Genomic DNA, 19,227 nt, shown 5'->3' with positions numbered 1-19,227 from the left:
ATTCGGAAAGCAGAATAGATGCTTCAGGAGGCAAGACTAGAACCTTCCTAAGTATTAGAAGCTTTACTATGCCCCACAGAATTACCAGTTGCCTGAAAGGAATAATGTCAATTTTGATTAAGTTGGAAGGAATAAACTTGTTAGAACTTATCCAGAATTTGTCCATCCAGCTACTCTAGCTTGAGTAAAATCATCCATTGTGGCCAGCCCAACTTTTTGTTAATTAACTTCTTTCCAACTGCAACTGTCACAGCCATAATTTGGTCTCCTGAATGAGTGTGTGCAACACAGGGGGTTTTCTCACGTATCACTTGAGCCCAAAGTAGTCTCCCTTTAAGGTAGAGAAGTATGTTGTGAAGATTACATACATAAAGTATGTAACACAGTGATAAGCATGTAGTAGGCATGCAATAAAGAAACTATTATTTGATATCATAGGTATTATTATTTACCATTTCACGAATGGATTATTTGACTCAGAATAATTTAAGTGATTGGCTCAATGTCTGTGTTTATTCAATTATTCATGTATCAAATATTATGGAAACCTACTGTGTGCCAGTCCTGGGTCTTCTTCCTTCCAGCAAAGTGCCCTTTTCACTAAACCAACACTGAAGCTTAAATACTAGTTTATAAATCATTCTTTGCGACCTGGTTCATATAAGCTGGTAACTGTATTTAGATTGGTATACTTCATGGGCCTTTCTTTTTAAACCCCTTAATTTTCCTGTGTTGTTGACGTTCCAAGTTCCCAGTTTGTGGATCTCGCATTCCTTTCCGTGTATTGCTAAATTGTTAGCTGTGAACGCAAATGGTTAATGAGAATCTAATGTCTTCTTTAGAGACACAGCAATCTCACTAAAAGGAGTCACTAAAAAGGGCTGTAGAGACTGTCTCCAGTTTGAGGTCTAAATTAATAATTTCAAGGGAACTTTAATAACAGATCTCTTGATATAACTTCTGGTGGTTGCTTTGGATGAGAAAATATATTCTCACCTCCCTGGTAAATTGCTTCTTTCTCATGCTACTTCCCTCTTCTGCCTCCCATGGGCACTACTGCTGTCTTCCCTCATTCCTTAAGGGAAATATCACATCACAGGTTCTCCAATAAACCTCTTTCCCAAGGGCAGTGGCATGCTTCTCTCACCCCCGCAGTGAGTCTGCATACCCACTCAGGTGCAGGGTTTAATTTCAGACTGTCCCCTCTGCCCCCTCTACCCTGCACAAAGAAGTTTTCTTCTTTTTATTGATGGTGGCTTGTTTTTGTTTGTTTGTTTGTTTGTTTGTTTTTGGTGGTGGTAGCTAGGGGAATGAGGGTGTGGGGAGAGCCAGGGATGACCTCTTCCAAGGTGTGCCCTTATGAGCTTTCGTTCATCTGCATGTTGGACTCTTTCATCTTACCCTGAAGACCTTTCATTTCTGCGGGAAGAGGCTGAAAAGAAACTGAGTATAGGACTAAAATCAGTCGCTTACATCAGGTTATACACATGTACCTATACAGGCTCAGCAAGAGGCAGGTAGCCCCTGATCATGTCCACCTCAACAGACAACCACTTTTTCATATGGAGCTGCTGAATTCTCTTCTCTTCTTCTGAATCTGAAGAAGGTACCATCTGAAAACAAGGTTTCCTTTTTTTCCTTCCTCCTTATTCCAGAAGAGAGAAGGCCTTGAAAAGACTAGAGATCCTAGGATTTGGGGTTACACCTTTATAATCATCAAAACACATACACACACACACGAAAGGAGAAGGAGAAATCTATGAGGGTAGGGAGGGATGGGAGAGGCTTGGGAAACTTCTAGAGAAGAAAGGAAAAAGACTGTTTAGAATAAGTGGTCAGCAAACAAAGAGACTGTTAGACTGTGAGTGGACAAAATCTCAGCTACTGCAAAGGGGCTGGTTGATTTTTAATGGCACAAAGAAAATAACCAAGCAGAAAAATGACTAAGCAAAAATGTCATCTACCTCTTACCTCACACACCACCTGTGTTTGGCTGTAGTGCATATCTGAAGAGCTGTATTGAATACGTGTTTGGATCAAGATCTTCCCTCTGTTGACCCTCCATAGCAGAAATCAAGGTGGGACTCCATAACTCTATGAGCTCCTGGCTAGACTCCCTGCTGCCTCTTATCTTTCTCCAGACAACTCTCACAATCTCACCATCACTATCTGGTTGGGACCATATGGACTAAACTTATCACACCCTGTATCCCTATTTGTGCCAGTCACCAGGTCAATCCTCAGCCCTCCAAATGCAACCCCTGTATGCCTTGCTATCCCCTTTTCTAACTGTGTCTCTGATCACGTCCCATGTCCTGAAACTCACACAATGTCCTCTAGAACACATAAATGTGGTTATTAGCAGCATCTCTGTGTCTTAAATCTTTTCTCTGAACATTCCTTTTAACCTTTCTGTTCTAAATGAAACCCGAAGCTACTGCTTCCCTGAAGTCTACTCAAGTGATAATATTTATCCCCTACACCCCAATTAACCACTGGACTCAGTGGAGCTATGCTAATGCTCCTTGCTCTTCATTGCTTTTCAAAACTATTTTTTCCTCATCCTTTTACATAAACCTCCAGATGCCATCAGCCTGTATGTTTTAGATCCCAGCCTCATCTCTTGAAGATTTTAGCTCCTAGTTCATTGCCTCCTTTTCCAACATATATGAAGGTGGTTTTTCCAGAACTCTACACATTCAGGTTCCTGACTTTTCTACCAATAATTTTTCCTTCTCTCTACCTCATCTACTCTTTCCATGGTCATTTCCAATGATATAATCTTCCTCCAAGATTTCAACTTCAAGCATCCGAGCCATTAACTTCTATTTACCCTCCTGCCAATCTACTGACCCAAATCAAACAATCCTTCAGCCCCTGACACCTAGAGTCTGTTCACCTTTTCACTGTGTCCATTTCTTTCCTCACTCAGCCTAAATTCCATGCATAATCTTTATAATCATTTTAGTCATTCCCTTGTATGCATCTGCAGTTGGCTTGCCCTTCTCTGGCTGTACTATACATGCTTAGCTCAACCACAACCTCTGCAACTGATCCCATGTCTGAATGTGGCTGCAGAGATACACATACGTGCTCGCTTGTCATAATCCTTAAGTGGGCCCTTAACACTGCCTGGCAATCATACTCTGTTACCCTTAATCACTCTCTCTCCCACTCTCCTAGATGATTATTTCATATCTCCTGTCTCCTCAATCTCCAACACCTCCTCTCCCATCTTAGCTCTCTGCTGATGACATTCATATTTCACTAAAAACTAGAAGCAATTAAAGGAGAACTTCCATTCCACATCCAGCTCCCAGCACCACACCCACACTACTTCTTGGTCTTTTATCCCTAAACCCTTCTTTTTCCTGAACTATCCATGTTCTTAGCAAAGGCTGACTCCCCCACTTGCGCACCAGGTCCCATCCCCTCTCACCTACCCTAGGACACCATCCAGCAAGTCTCCCCTCTCTCTCATGCATCATTGATTTTTCCCTCCTCTGCTTCTTTTTTCCATTAATGAAACAAAAATGCTATAATTTATCTCATATTTTTTAAAAAAGCCTCTCTTGATCCTACCTCCTCTTCCAGCTACGTGCCCTGTTCTCTCCTTCCCATTACAGAAAGAGACCTTCCAGTAGTATCTGGTCTGCTCATTACCGACTGAATCAACTCCAGTCAGGCTTTCACCCCACCAGGCAACTGAAAATGCCTTTAACAAGTCATCAGCTACCACCACTTTACTACAGCATTTGTTCTGTTCCTGAGCTTATTTGATCAACAGCATTTTATAGAGTTGATCATTTCCTCCACCTGAAAATAACTCTTTCACTTGGCTTCTGAGAAACCGCACTCCAGGGTTTCTTGCCACTTCTCTGGGCAGTCTTCCCCATTCTTCTTGCTGGCTCCTCCTCATCTTCCTGACCTCTAAGAGATGGAGTGTCCCAAGGCTCAGTCCTTGGACCTCTTCAATATTTCATAAATTTTTCACTCACTGTTTTGGTAACCTCATCCAGTTTCCTGGTTTTACATAACATCTATAACACTGAATGCTCCAAATAATAGATCTCTGGCCAAAATCTCTCCTCTGAACGCCAGAAGCATCTATCCAACTACATGCTCAATATCTTGGATATCAAATAGACAAATCAAATTTAACATGTTCTCAAGTGACCTTCTGATTATTCCCTCAAACCTGCTCAAACCAGTCTTTCCCATCTCAGTTAATGAAACGTTAGCCCGCATTAGTCTTGCGACCCCAGCCTTCATCCCTGACTCCTCCCTTTTCCACTCATCCTACTTTCTGCCCGGCAATGATTCGTTGTTACACTTAATCACTCTCTCCCACTCTCCTAGATGATTGTTTCACACCTTCTCTCTCCTCTCGGGTAATGAATCTTCCACCCTCATTATTCTCTTTGCGACCCCAGCCTTCATCCCTGACTCCTCTTTTTTGCTCTTAGACTACATGAAATCCATCAACAAAACCTATCAGCTCTATCTTCAAAATATATCCAGAATCCGACCACTTCTCACCATCTCTCCTGCCTGCTTGCCTAGAAGCACCTCATCTCTCACTGAAAGTATGACAAAAGTGTAATACTCCTTTGTAAAGTGTAAAGTGTAATACTCCTTTGTAAAGTGTAATACTCCTTCTTGGTAAAGTATTTCAAAAGTGTTCCCTCCTTCTGCCCTTGCTCCCTTTCAGTCTAAGGGTGACTATTCAAACTTAAGTCAGCTTATGTCCCTTCTCTGCTAAAAATTCTCTAATCACTTCTCTTCTCTCAGAATTAAGCCAAAGTTCTTAAAATAGCCTACATGCTCTCTGGTGCTGCCTTGGGCTCTCCCCGACCTCCTACTTCTCTTCCCCTCCCTCGTTCTACTCCAGCTACACTGGTTTCAAACACTCCAGGCATGCTCCCTCCTTGGGGCTTTCTCCCCGTCAAGCCTTCTTCTAAGACATACTCCCTCCAAACAGTGCAGGGCTTCCTTGTTCAATTCCTTCAGGTCTTCCTCTGACCATCCTACCTCAAGTAACATGCTGCTTCCCTTCCTCTCCCTCTCCTCCTCCCCTACTATATTTTTCTCCCTGTCATTTACTTCCATCTCTCTTTCCACATATTTTACTTTTTTCCTTGGTGACTGTCTCTCTCCTCTCAGGTTGTAGATTGTAAGCTATATGAGGGCAGGGTTTTGCCTCTCTCTTCATGGCACCTAGGACAGTGCCTGCCACATAGTAAACACACAATACATGCTTGAATAAACAGATAAACAAATGGTAAGCCTGAGTTCAGACTGGCCGAAAGACTGCTATGATGATAAAATTTGAGATGACTTAGGGAGGTTTGAGTGGCTGCCTGGGAGTTATGTTTTAAAATCCACATCTTTTAGTCATAGAAAAAGAGCATTCAAGAGAATTCTTAGAATATAAATTGTTCTGTTCAATCTAAATCACATTAGCAGAGTACTTAAGAAGACAAGTCGGGATTTCCCTGGTGGCGCAGCACTTAAGAATCTGCCTGCCAGTGCAGGGGACATGGGTTCAATCCCTGGTCCGGGAAGATCCCACATGCCGCAGAGCAGCTAAGCCCACACACCACAACTACTGAGCCTGCGCTCTAGAGCCTGTGAGCCACAACTACTGAGCCTGAGCTCTAGAACCCGTGAGCCACAACTACTGAGCCCGTGCGCCACAACTACTGAAGGCCACGTGCCTAGAGCCCAAGCTCCACAACAAGAGAAGCCACTGCAATGAGAAGTCCATGCACTGCAATGAAGAGTAGCCCCCGCTCACCACAACTAGAGAAAGCCCACGGGCAGCAACGAAGACCCAAAGCAGCCAAAAATAAATGAATAAATAAAAATTTTTTTAAATAAAATAAAAAAAGACAAGTCACAAAAAAATTTGAGTGAAGCTACCCTTGGCAATTTTAAAATCAAAGAAGAGTTACATTTCAAACATCTTCATAAACCTGTGTAGTTACACACAGAAGCGAAACTTTTTAGAGCTATGGACAAGTAGTTGAGGAAGTCTCTACTGGAATTACTTTCCATTGAATGACTTATCAACATTGAAACTAAAAATTCTAAGTGCTCAAAATATTTAGCAGACATTATTCAAATCCAACTTAGCGCTACTCAGTATAGAGCAAGAATTGGTATTAACGTATTGAAAAAAATCAGAGAATAATGCAGAATCCAGAAACAAAAGCGCACACATAGCCAGAACGAGACAGATGCAACACCTTTTGCTTCTTCTAAATGAGGGGTCAAAATAAACTCATAGATATATAACAAGATTATTTGTACAAATATTTTTACCTCATTTAACTTGTTAGAAACCTATATATAGTTCATTCCATATTCCATTAATTCTATGAATTCAATTCTCAGTTATTCATTTTTGTCGCCTTTATAAAGTCCCAGGCTAATAGAATTGTTTCTGGCATTTTTTTTTGTTTTTTGTTTTTTTTGGTGTAGTCAACTTTTTTTTTTTTTTTAACATCTTTTTTGGAGTATAATTACTTTACAATGTTGTGTTACTTTCTGCTGTATAACAAAGTGAATCAGCTATATGTATACATATATCACCATATCCCCTCCCTCTTGTGTCTCCCTCCCACCCTCCATATCCCACCCCTCTAGGTGGTCACAAAGCACCGAGCTGATCTCCCTGTGCTATGCAGCTGCTTCCCACTAGCTGTTTTACATTTGGTAGTGTATATATGTCAGTGCTACCCTCTCACTTCGTCCCAGCTTACCCTTCCCCCTCCCCGTGTCCTCAAGTCCATTCTCTATGTCTGCAACTTTATTCCTGTCCTTCCCCTAGGTTCATCAGAACCTTTTTTAAAATTTTTTAGATTCCATATATATGTGTTAGCATACGGTATTTGTTTTTCTCTTTCTGACTTACTTCACACCGTATGACAGACTCCAGGTCCATCCACCTCACTACAAATAACTCAATTTCGTTCCTTTTTATGGCTGAGTAATATTCCATTGTATATATGTGCCACATCTTCTTTATCCATTCATCTGTCAATGGACACTTAGGTTGCTTCCATGTCCTGGCTATTGTAAATAGTGCTGCAGTGAACACTGTGGTACATGTCGTTTCTGGCATTTTTAAAGAGAGGTCCAGACCAGATGGATCCAAATGGCATTTATAAAAAAGATTTTATTTCCAAAAAAGATTTTAATTTAAAGAAACCCAGATAAACAGTAACTGTTACCAAACTGCTGCTAAACGTGATCTTTCCTAATTGGTGACACAGGCTATGATAATACCTTTTATGTTCTGTCCTGCCTGTGAGAACCAGCATCACTTTTGCTAAAACTTAGGTTGAGAATCAATATAAAAACATTTGCTAATATTTATTGAATACTTGCTCTGTTAACCTTGTTTATAATATTGTAATCTTATGAACAATTACTAAATAAATTTTAAAAATAAGTATATATGAGTTTCAAAAATAGGGAGCAAACACGAAGATTTATTCTCTTTTCTGAATGTACAAGAGATTAAAAGATAAATAAATACATTACCAGCTTAATCTTTTAAGGAAAATGAAAGTTAACAAATTTGTAACTATTTGGGAAAAAAAATGAAAACAAAGTGTTTTTTTTTAAAGAATATTGTCTTGTGCCAAATTTATGAATTTTTCCCACATCCTTTAAACAATTAGAAGCCAAATGGTATTTTTCAATTAAATTTCAAAATTCTCACGGTAGTTATGAGACCAATTTTATAAAGAAAAAGATTTTCATCCAAATTTCAGTTTAAGGAATCTTAGCACGCCAATACATGTGGTATTTTTGGAAAGTTGGTACAGCCCAGATTGCCTTTCATTGAGAAATACAACAGGGTACAGAAGGTCCTGCTTTCTATGTTACATGGCATCATGCTCCCCAGATACTCAGGCTTACAAGCAAAATAGAGAATACTTTTTCTTTTCTTCTTTCATATGCCATATTAGCTTTGAGCTTTCACATATTTAGAAATAGCAGTACTTTGGCTGAAGAGTTGCCTCTTTTGCCCTCCTAGGTGTTTGGAAATTATATTCTGTTCTATATTTTATTTGAGTTTTAGTAGTAATCCTGGTGGTGGTGCTCTTTGACTTAAAAGTTCCTTTAACTACATATTATGTTGATCTGAGGATGAATAAAGTCCTTTTTATATTAGCAATGGTAGATTAAAAATAAGATTCAAACATCTCAGGAAGACGTCCTGCAGTAGAAAAGACTTGTATGTGAGAGACAGATCTGCGTGACCCTGGGGACATCACTTAACCACTTGTGGACTCAGTTTCTGCATTTGTAAACTCAGGCAAATGCTTACCTTATAACATTTGTCTCTGCTGATTGATGAAACATCACACATAAAGCCCCCAGCACAAAGCCTGATACATAGCAGCTAATTAGTTAACATTAGTCACTTCATTTCCCTAATCTCTATTTAATGTACATTCTTGAATGGTAGTAATAAAGAACCAACACCAGACAACAACATTTACTTTCTACCTAGTAAATTCAGGTGACTGAGGAGAGACAATCTCATACTTTGTGTGGAGGTCAATTTTAATTTTTCTGATTCTTGGTAGACATACACAGTAACTGCAGTTAGAATAGGTACACCTTAGAAAGTCCTTTCATATTTCATATTTAATTTACACTGCAACTCGGTGGTGTAAGATTGAATGTATTATTACTTTCTTGTTTTAGAGATTAGAAAAATGTCACTTTCTGAATTGAAATGACTTAACAAAAGTGGAGATGGAACTTGAACTGCTGGGCTCTAAGTTCTGTGTGGTTTCATGACATTTTGTTGCCTTCTCACAAAAATACATGTTCTTCCCCTTTATAGTAACATGCTAGTGGACAGTCGGCCACTACACGAAAAATATGTTAGGCAGCTAAAAACTTCTCAAGGTAACTCAAGAAATGAGGTTGGTCAATAAAGCAAATAAGAATTGAGTATTTACTGCTGAGAGTTTATTTTTCTTTAAAAATAAACTCCAAGATCTTTTATAAGATTAAGATATTTCTTATACTTTAGGGTGAAGTGGAATTGACTGAGGTTAAGTGGTTTGACTGAGGTTAACTTTATTTTCCTTGGGTTCGTCTTTTGGTATTACTTACAATGATTTTACCAAATGAACTAACAGTTCTAACAGTTTCATTGCCTATTTTCCAGCATATTGCAAATTTAGAATCTTAATGAATTGATATTAAAATTGGGGGAATGTATTTAATATACTTGAAAAAAGTCTAAAATAACATGTGAAGGGACTTCCCTGGAGGTCCAGTGGTTAAGACTCCACACTTCCACTGCGGGGGCACAGGTTTGATCCCTGGTCAGGGAACTAAGATCCCGCATGCCATGCGGTCAAAAAAACAAATAAATAAATAAATAAAATTAACATGTTAAAAATTTTAAATATTTCATATTCAATCTCACAGGCAGTTTTGGAAGAATTTCATATATCTATATCTATATAGGAATTTGGATGTTGTCTTTCTCTTTTAAAGTAACTAATGTATCTATACTTCAAATTATTTGTTCAAAAGAACACTAAAAACATATCAAAAAAAGAGTCATAATGAAGTATAAGATGGATAAGAAATAGAGATGTAAAATATGAAGATCTTATATATTGGGATAAAGGAATTTAGTCTTATTCCATAGGTCAGTGTCAAGAACTATGTAAGGTCTGGGATTTTATCTTACCTACAAGCTAAAGAGCTTAACTGCTACAATTTCCTGATACTGGTAGAAGACATGAGTCTCCTGGATCAGAGACAATGGACTTTATAGTTCATGGCAAAAGGAGTGGTTGAGCGTCAACATTTGCTTACACCAGTTCCCTATGCACCCCCCCCCCAATCCCATGCAAGTGACACACAGGACCAGGGTTGGATGCCTGTGCATGTCGTGGGTTGTGTTAAAGAAGAACATTAACCTTGGGGAATTCACAGCTTTTAAAATAAGAAAGAACAAGCCTACTTCTTGTCTGGAGGAAAGAGTTACCTAATCCCGCAAGGTTGCTCACTGCAAACACTACCCTGAGAAATGCTCCAGATAAAGAGCATACAGGGTCTTTCATTCTCGACACACACAAAAGAATATATAGGGATGCTCAGGGTGACAGCAGACTGATATTCCCTACAGCAAGCAGCACCCAATATTTTTGATGCCACGGGAGTTACTCCTCTAAAGGATAAGAAATATTGCCATCCGTGACAGTGCTTCTTAAGCCGGTTACTCTCAAGAGGAGCAAGGAAAATCCTGCACCCTTTGCGAAAGGCTTCAGGTAATTTTTATACAACTATCTTACTGACCTAAGCATTGGAAGCCATAGAAAGCTTGGTAGTGAAAGGAGTGCCATAATCATATTTTTATTTTGGAAAGATGACTCAAGACATAGTGTGGAGATTGACCAGAGTGGACAAGATGAAGACAGGACCTAATTAAGGAGGCTGTTATGGCAACCACGGTAAGTGACCATGTTGTGAGTTAGTGCAAATTTGTGGATGTAGAAGATGAACCGAGAAAGGAGTGCTAGACTGGCGTAGGGGAGAAGACAAGGGTGGAGAGCTGTTGGAACTAACATATTGGTGAGGAAACCAGCAGGTAGGATTTTGAGAGGAGAGTAAGTTTGAGTATGAAAAGATATCAGGTTGTTTTTGAAAAGCTGTACTTGAAAGATATACTAATTTCAGGGGACTATAGATGGAACATACCTGGGCTCAATATATATCAGAATATATATCAATATATATCACAGGCATTCTATAGATGATTTAGAATCCGCCAGTGAAATTCATCTCCTGTTAACTTAAAATTAGTCAGGATTATTCACTTCCCAGTCAGCTCTGTCTCACACACACACACACACACACACACACACAACCCACACACACACCAATGTGCAACATTTAGCACACTATATTGAATACTGGAGTCCACTAGACACTTTAATTCATGGCATCAAAATCTTAGTTAAAATAGCACAAAAATCTCAACATCCCTGGGACCAAATAATATCCAAATGTATAATATTGTCTAAAGTCCTTAGCGAATGGATGTGATAAATAAATAATCCAAATACCTCATTTAAGCCAACAGTTGCAACCTCTTCTCATTCAAATTCATATTTTAAAACTAATTGGGGGGATTGTTTTGGTGGTCCTAGTCAGTGTAATAGAGCATAAAAAATAAATCAAGGCATAAAGTTGAAAAAAATAAAAAATAAAAAACTAATTGGGGGAAAGGGAGGGATAATTTTGATTTTATCCTCTTATTTCTCTATCCCAAATTGTAACAATCAGTTACCCCTAAGTAAAAGGCATACAGCAAACAAGAAAAGAAGCCAGAGTCTGCATAATTAGTTGACGATAAATGAGAAGTAAAACATCATTCTTGGTCAACATTCCAGCTCAGGGCAGCCCAGATCATTTCATAGGCAAAACTGATGTTCAATTATTTTTGATCTATCTAACGTGCCAGCCTTATTAGCTCTAGATACAACCATCCGAGGCTTCAAAAGTTGGTAAGGAAGAAAAATGGGCTTTCATAATTCTGAATTGCTGCTATTTGAGTAAATTCAACAAGCACACGAAAAAAGCTGGGCTCTTGGAATGTATCTGCAGGTAATAAGAGTGTCTTCAGGGCTTCCCTGGTGGCGCAGTGGTTGAGAATCTGCCTGCCAATGCAGGGGACACGGGTTCGAGCCCTGGTCTGGGAAGATCCCACATGCCGCGGAGCAACTAGGCCCGTGAGCCACAATTACTGAGCCTGCGCGTCTGGAGCCTGTGCTCCACAACAAGAGAGGCCGCGATAGTGAGAGGCCCGCGCACTGCGATGAGGAATGGCCCCCACTTGCTGCAACTGGAGAAAGCCCTCACACAGAAACGAAGACCCAACACAGCCATAAATACATAAATAAATAAATAAAATATTTAAAAAAAAAAAAAAAAAAGAGTGTCTTCAATGTATAATACAGAGCCAGCGGCCATGCTCTTACCTGGTTGCAGGTATTGATGTCTATGCCCCCTTTGAGATATTCCACTACTTTGTCTAAGTTGCCTGCTCTGGCAGCACGGAGGAAGCTTGCATTGCTGTCAGACTGTGAGAAAAAGAAAAGACCTTTAGTGAAATATTCATAAAATGAAAACATATCAAAGACAGAAACACAAGAATGTTTGCACCATGCATATAGAAAAGCTTCAGTTGCACTAAGTGTCCATCAACAGATGAAAGGATAAAGAAGATGTGGCACATATATACAATGAAATATTACTCACACATAAAAAGGAACGAAATTGAGTTATTTGTAGTGAGGTGGATGGGCCTAGAGTCTGTCATGCAGAGTGAAGTAAGTCGGAAAGAGAAAAACAAATACCGTATGCTAACACATATATATGGAATCTAAAAAAAAAAAAAGGTTCTGATGAACCTAGGGGCAGGACAGGAATAAAGACGCAGACGTAGAGAATGGACTTGAGGACACGGGGAGGGGGAAGGGTAAGCTGGGATGAAGTGAGAGAGTGGCATGGACATATATACACTACCAAATGTAAAACAGATAGCTAGTGGGAAGCAGACGCATAGCACAGGGAGATCAGCTCAGTGCTTTGTGACCACCTAGAGGGGTGGGATAGGGAGGGTGGGAGGGAGACGCAAGAGGGAGGGGATATGGAGATATATGTATACGTATAGCTGATTCACTTTGTTATAAAGCAGAAACTAACACACCATTGTAAAGAAATTATACTCCATTAAAGACGTTAAAAAAAAAAAGCTTCAGTTGCAAAATATTTCAATCCTGAGTTTAAAACCGTGAATAATAATTCACAGTACGAGTCAGCAACTTCACAGTATTTCTAGAGAGTTGTTTAAGGACATTAAAGTCAATAGGAAATACACTCTGCTATATTAAAGAGTATAAAAGAACAATTAAAATAAAAATAATTATTACCGTTTTACTCCAAATCTTCAGCCACATTTGAAGATGAATTTACACCACCCCCAAATCCACTGTTATCCATTATCCATTCATTTTAGCTTCAGGAAGCTAGTGACTTTACAGTGAGCCTAACGTCGAGCTAAAAAACAAATGAAATAAGGTACTGGGTTTCTTCTTTCTCTTCCTTTACTGTTTGGTTTTCAGATGCATCTGAGGGAGAGCACTGAGTATGGGTCACCTGACAGTCTGTCCTCATTATAAGGGAATAACAGAAAGCTCCAAGGATGCTTTGAGGAAAGCAGATAGCGTTAGTTGGCAAGTGTGGACTGGGCCAATGCAAATTTTGTGATCCCAGTGATTTTGGAAAAACAAGATTAAATTTAAACCAGCTGACATAATACCAGGCTCAGATCTCTTGGTAAAGATGATCACCCTGGGTACAAATTGCTTTTTAAGTCCTCATCTTGCACCCATTCCTCTCAAGATCCGATCCCGGGAGAACAGCTGAATTTCCCCCACAAAAAGTTTCGGGGAGGCTACTCAAGAGACGTAGCCACAGTCGCCCTGCCTCTCTGACTTGCTGACAAAGTCTGATTTTCAAACCTTAACACAAGGATGATGATAAACTTTCGTTAGGTTCCAAGACACTGGCATCATTTTATAGTTCTTTGGGTGGTACAACATCTGACTACAGAGAAAATGGTAACACGAAAAGGGACCTACTAGGAATTAAGATTCAGGTGGGGCAGCTCTTAATCCATCCTCCTCCTCAGTAGGCTGCCCTGCCCTCCCTCGAAGAATGGACTTGCCCAGGGCCCTTGGCACACTCTGTCAGGCCTATTTATTGTGACTGGTGATGACGTACGGAGATAGAAATGGAAGCGTTTTCTCTGGGAGTCTCCAATACAGAATTATTTGCATACATACCATTAAAATGATTTACACAGGGGAAGACTGAAAACCCTAGGACGAAATTACCTCATATTTAACCCAAAGACCACAATGGCATATAAATTTATGAATAATATAGGTAATTTATGAGGATTTGAGAGGTATGACTGAAATCTACACATCTGGAATTCATGCTCGGAGTCTTTTCAAATGCACCCTGGTATGACTAACATCGCACTGTTTCTCCTCCTCCCTGCCCTGCTACGATGCCTCACGCTCCATCCTTCCTGAAAGCTGTGCCCATGGCAGGGTGCCCCAAGTATATCTGCAATGCTGCAGGGACTGAATTATGACTCATTTTTAAAGGCCTATTCTATGAATGTATTTTGCGGCTTGCAGCAAATTCTAAATTCCAGGAAGATTTTCCGCCTTCAGGTTTCTTGCCGCAGTACTTAAAAGCAAAACATTACACTCTGCATCAGGTTCTGTCAATAGCCCACAAGAAACATCATTTACTAAAAAAACAACAAAAATTAATATTAGGTCATAGAAAGTATGACAATGTTATTTCCCATAGATTTTTAAAATAAATCCACATGCTCTATATTATATATTATATTAAAGAGGATGCCTAGAAAGTACTTCCATCTTATACATGAGGCTTCATAATTATAGGTAACATTTATGAGTGTTTACTGTGGGCCAGGCACAGAGCTAAGAAGTCATATGCATTATATCATTATTACAATAATACTAGGAGAAAGAAACTATTATTACGCTCATTTAATAGGTGAGGAAAGGGGCTGGGAAAGTTTCCAAGGTCATATAATTATTCAGTGGAAGATTCAAGATTTAACTCATGTTTATCAGCCTCAAAGCTAGTCTTATCTGCTATTCTACCTCATCCCTGCAAAGTATCAAAGCAGATGTTAGTACAAATACCTAACCTATGAGCTATAAGTTTGTTTCATTTGTGATAACCTCAGTATGCCCTTGGTCGACATATTCACTCTGTAAATCATGGCACTTGCTAAACAGAGTGTCTTAGCTGGAGAGGGAATTCTTGGCAGACAGCCCTAGCCTCAAATGTATCAGCCATCTATGCACCTAGAAAAATGAAGAGCTGGCCTGAGACAAACTAATTAGAAACATACTCACTTGGGAATAAAGAAAGAGATGGTAAAGTACACACCACATTAAAAAGCCAGTTGACTGTCTCTCTCTACATGTCTAACATGATTAAACTCATGAACTAAGATCAGGGTTCTCTATCATTCTTGTAAAAAAAAAAAAAAGAATGCCATGAACAAGTAGAGCCAGAAGGGAGCACCTGACCCTTTAGGGATGAAGAAGCACCTGGAGACACCCTGTGGAAGCTTACAGAGGCGATTGTTCGTCTGAAGGGGGCTGCTGGCATCACGGAGGGGAATCTATTAGACCCTCTTAGAACCTTCTCTAGGGACTGGGCATGACATTGAGGATTGCTTTTGCTGTTACATAACAACAAGTTTTAATAACTATTTTTCTCTTTTCTGAATCAAACTCCTAAAAAGTAGAGGCAAGTCAAAGACTTACAGCCAGTCCCTGGAGTGTTAGCAAAAAATGCTCCCAGTGTTTTCGAGGGGCTAGAGACAGTGGAAATGTAACATCTGAGCCATCCTGCCAGGGACCTCTTCAACAGTTGAGTCACAGTAGATTTTGCTATAAGTTGGATTCTTCTAGAACCCCATTAAGGGATTGAGTTTTCCCAAAGTGAGAAAATGTATTAGAAATGCATTTTGCAAATGCAAATAAGTGTGTTATTATAAAACGGTTCCAGAGCATGAGTTTCAAGAACAAAATTCAAATGAGACTTCAAAATTTATATGTAGATATTGACATCTTTGAAGGTTAAAAGTATAGACCAGCATAGAAGTATACATTTTTCTCCTACTTCCACATAAACACATGCAAACCCTGTGCTACAAAGAGGTCAATCTGTGATTAGAGCTCTTGACACAAGAGCTTAGGATAAACAGCAGTCAGTCTGGTTACCTTCAATCAACACAGAGATAAAAGAGGATTCAGGGACTCATGGTGAGACATGCAGCAATTTTTACCATGCTATGTTTCCCTCTGAGTATGACAAAAGTAAGAATTTAAAAATTAAAATTAGGTATTAGTAGGGGAGAAGCATGCTTTCAAAATAGACTGTTGTCTCTTGCCTCAACCAGGAGCTGTCACACATAAAAAGTACAAGAAAGAGAAAATGAGGCAATAGCAATTCCTTTGGGGGAAAAGTCTCAGACAAATAGACTAACCTCTTTCTGCTTTGCTGCTTTAGGTCCCTAGAACTCTCAATCCTAAAACCAATTGTACTTATGCCTATAAAGTGTGACTCTGGGCAAGGCATTCAAATGCTGAGCTCCACTTATTTTAATCTGCAACAGATGGATGTCATTAAAACTTGTCCCCTTTTCAACCCGAGTGTGGCATCTCAAGCCGAGAAAGAAAAATTTCCTCTTCAGTTCTTCTTGACACAGTTCTGTACATTTTTTACCAGAACGTTAGAAAAACAATACTTTCTCAGCATCCAGCAGGGTGGACATGAAAGGCAAGGAGGAATGTGCATTCACAGAGCCACATTATGTCCTAAACGAGTGCTTCCCCGAAGGGTCCAGGGGCACACTCACAGAGATTCATGAGTTTGCTCCAAGATTTTGTAAAACTTCTATGCTTACAGTTCAATAACAACCTAATAAGGAGAATATAAGCATGTTCCAGGTCATCTAGATGGCTACCCTTTAACTGAGTACAACCATATAATTTTGATATATGCCTTTGTGTTTAGAATTCAGTGCATAACAGTGGAAATAGGGATGGAATATAGACAGATGCATGGGATGCAAAATATTTTGCCACGGGACAGAGACTGATCAGAGAATCTGGCCATCATACAAGGTAGGATGTAGCAAAAGAACCTGAGCACAGCACTCAGTAGCACATTAAAGCTGCAAATAACAACAGGCTCAGATGCTATCTTTGTGTGGTCCAACTTGCCTGGACTCTTAGCAGTGACTGTAGCAGAAAATCCAGAGTAAAATGATTTTCAGTTCCCAATTGCAGCTTTTACTGGATTAGGTACACATCTTTACCACAATACTAACTTCATCTCCAAGTAAATGAAGAGAGCTTTAAATGATTATCAAATGGCATGCCATTAAAATTGGCATTGGCAAAGTTCTCTGATCACTTTAACTATTCTGAAGTAGGAAACAAAACCTTAAATGTATCAATAATGGTTGTACAACACGCTTATAAAAACGTACACTCTATATTATTTTCATTGAAGTCAAATTCAGAAATGTATTATAGAAATCTGAGGTTAAATCTTTTTACTGTTAAATCCAACATCTGTGATTTAGTTTTAGACAATCCTATCCATTCTATTACATTGGTGTTATTTATTTGAATAATACTAGTTTTGTAGTTCTGTTCATGCTTAATTTGTACAACTTTCTTTTTAGTAGTGGTCTAAGAGTTTAAGGACTTTTATGTAGTTTGATTTTTACACTTAAATTAACGCTATAGGGAATTCCCTGGCGGTCCAGTGGTTAGGACTCCGTGCTCTCACTGCCAAGGGCCCAGGTTCAATCCCTGCTAGGGAAATTAAAACCCCACAAACCTCACAGCCAAAAAAAAAAGTCTTTTTTAATTAAAAATAAATAAATTAACACTACAATAAAAATAACAGCACTGGAGGTCACAAACTTTTTTTATACTTCAAAAGAGACAAATACATTATTCAAGTTTGAGAAGCAGGCATCCTCTAGCGTGACTCAGCTACCAGCCTCAACTAGCCTAGGGAGTGACATGGGGCGCCTCCCCTCACAGCCTCTGGCTTATCCTGTACCCTCCACAAATATTTGCTGACTGATTAACCATAGGAAAGCACATGCTCCTTGTGGAATTTAGGGAATCTGCTTATTTTCTTAGGATGCAGTTATTCCTTTGTAAAAACAGGGTCATTTACCCGCCTACTCCAAGATCCACATTTTTATAGTAATACAAAATAAATAAAATGTATTAAAATCACTTGAGGGGAAAACCTTTAATATAAACATAATGAAATAAGGGACATTTCTACAATTCCTTAGGTCTTTTCCTAGGAATGTTGGATAAGTTAAAACCAGCAAATCACAAGTTGTATGATCTTAAGTCTTTTTGTGGGTCTTAATTTCCTTATCAAAAAATAAATGTATTTTATAGAGTTGCTGGGAGAATGAAATAAGATTTGAAGATGCTTAGCTCAATGACAGGCACAGAGGACACTGACCGAGCTTTTTTAATAATTGTAGTTTTTCTTGTAAATGATAAAGGCAAAACAACAATGACAAATCAAAGGATGGATGCGTACACATTATCTTCTTTAAATAAAAAGGTTGTTTCCAGAAGACCAGAGTGTTTGAAAATACTTCGCTGTGTGCAGGTGTAAAAGGACGAAAAAGAAGGCAGAACTGGGTGTGGTCTGTCTCCGAAGATGAAGATTTTACAAAACACCCTCTTTGTGATATATGAATGCTTTCACTTAAATAATCATACTTTTGTATAGGGACTGCTGGATTGTTTAAATGTTTTAGCTCTTTTAGTAGCTCAAATTGTTATCCCTATCTTGTCATAAACCAAAAACTGGGGGGCAACTGAGAACCGCACACTACATGTACTGAAATATTTCAGAAAGAAGTCCACAAGTTGCCTTCCTGCAGTTAGAACATATAAATGACCAGTAAAACACTTTATACCACGAAATCCTACTTAATTTCAATTCAGCTGGACACTAATAACAAAAATTGCTATAAACCATAAGTTTGTACACTGTAGTTCAAACATGCTGATTAAGCTCCATTTTCAGCGTCATTTCAATAGGTTTTTACACTGCTATTAAATGGGAAATGCAGAAGGAGCTATGATCTTCAGAAAGAAATAATGTAATTTCTCTAAAGATTGTTCTTACTTCAGTGACCTATGTTTTAATAAAATTGGTTCAGGCATAGGTGTTTCTATTTTACTTTTAAAATGTTACTTAACAGACTTCCCTGGTGGTCCAGTGTTTAAGACTCTGTCCTTCCAATGCAGGGGGGGTGGGTTCGATCCCTGGTCAGTGAACTAAGATCCCACATGCCACATGGTGAGGTCAAAAAAATAATAATAATAATGAAATAAATGTGTTTTAAAAAATAAATAAAATAAAATAAAATGTTACTTAAGATAATGAATGATTAACACATTAAATTAATGATTAACACATAAAATATCAAAACAATATCTAAATTCTGCCTACATATTTTAAGCAAATATCTTTTTGATATGTGAGATCATTTGAAATTAC

General features: G+C 38.9%; 1 protein-coding gene across 17 annotated transcripts in view; it reads right to left on the bottom strand.

Moving 5' to 3' along the window:
- Positions 1-19,227, bottom strand: part of ANK2 (ankyrin 2) — a 591,117-nt gene that overhangs the window by 210,532 nt on the left and 361,358 nt on the right. For all 17 annotated transcript variants that reach the window (XM_036852154.1, XM_036852140.1, XM_036852139.1 and 14 more), the window contains one exon: positions 12,027-12,128. In XM_036852154.1, the coding sequence (XP_036708049.1) occupies positions 12,027-12,128 (102 nt within the window). The remainder of the gene's footprint in view (positions 1-12,026; positions 12,129-19,227) is intronic.

The sequence above is a fragment of the Balaenoptera musculus genome, chromosome 5, assembly GCF_009873245.2.
Source record: "Balaenoptera musculus isolate JJ_BM4_2016_0621 chromosome 5, mBalMus1.pri.v3, whole genome shotgun sequence".
Lineage (NCBI taxonomy): Eukaryota > Metazoa > Chordata > Mammalia > Artiodactyla > Balaenopteridae > Balaenoptera > Balaenoptera musculus.
This window is presented reverse-complemented; position numbering and strand designations above follow the sequence as displayed.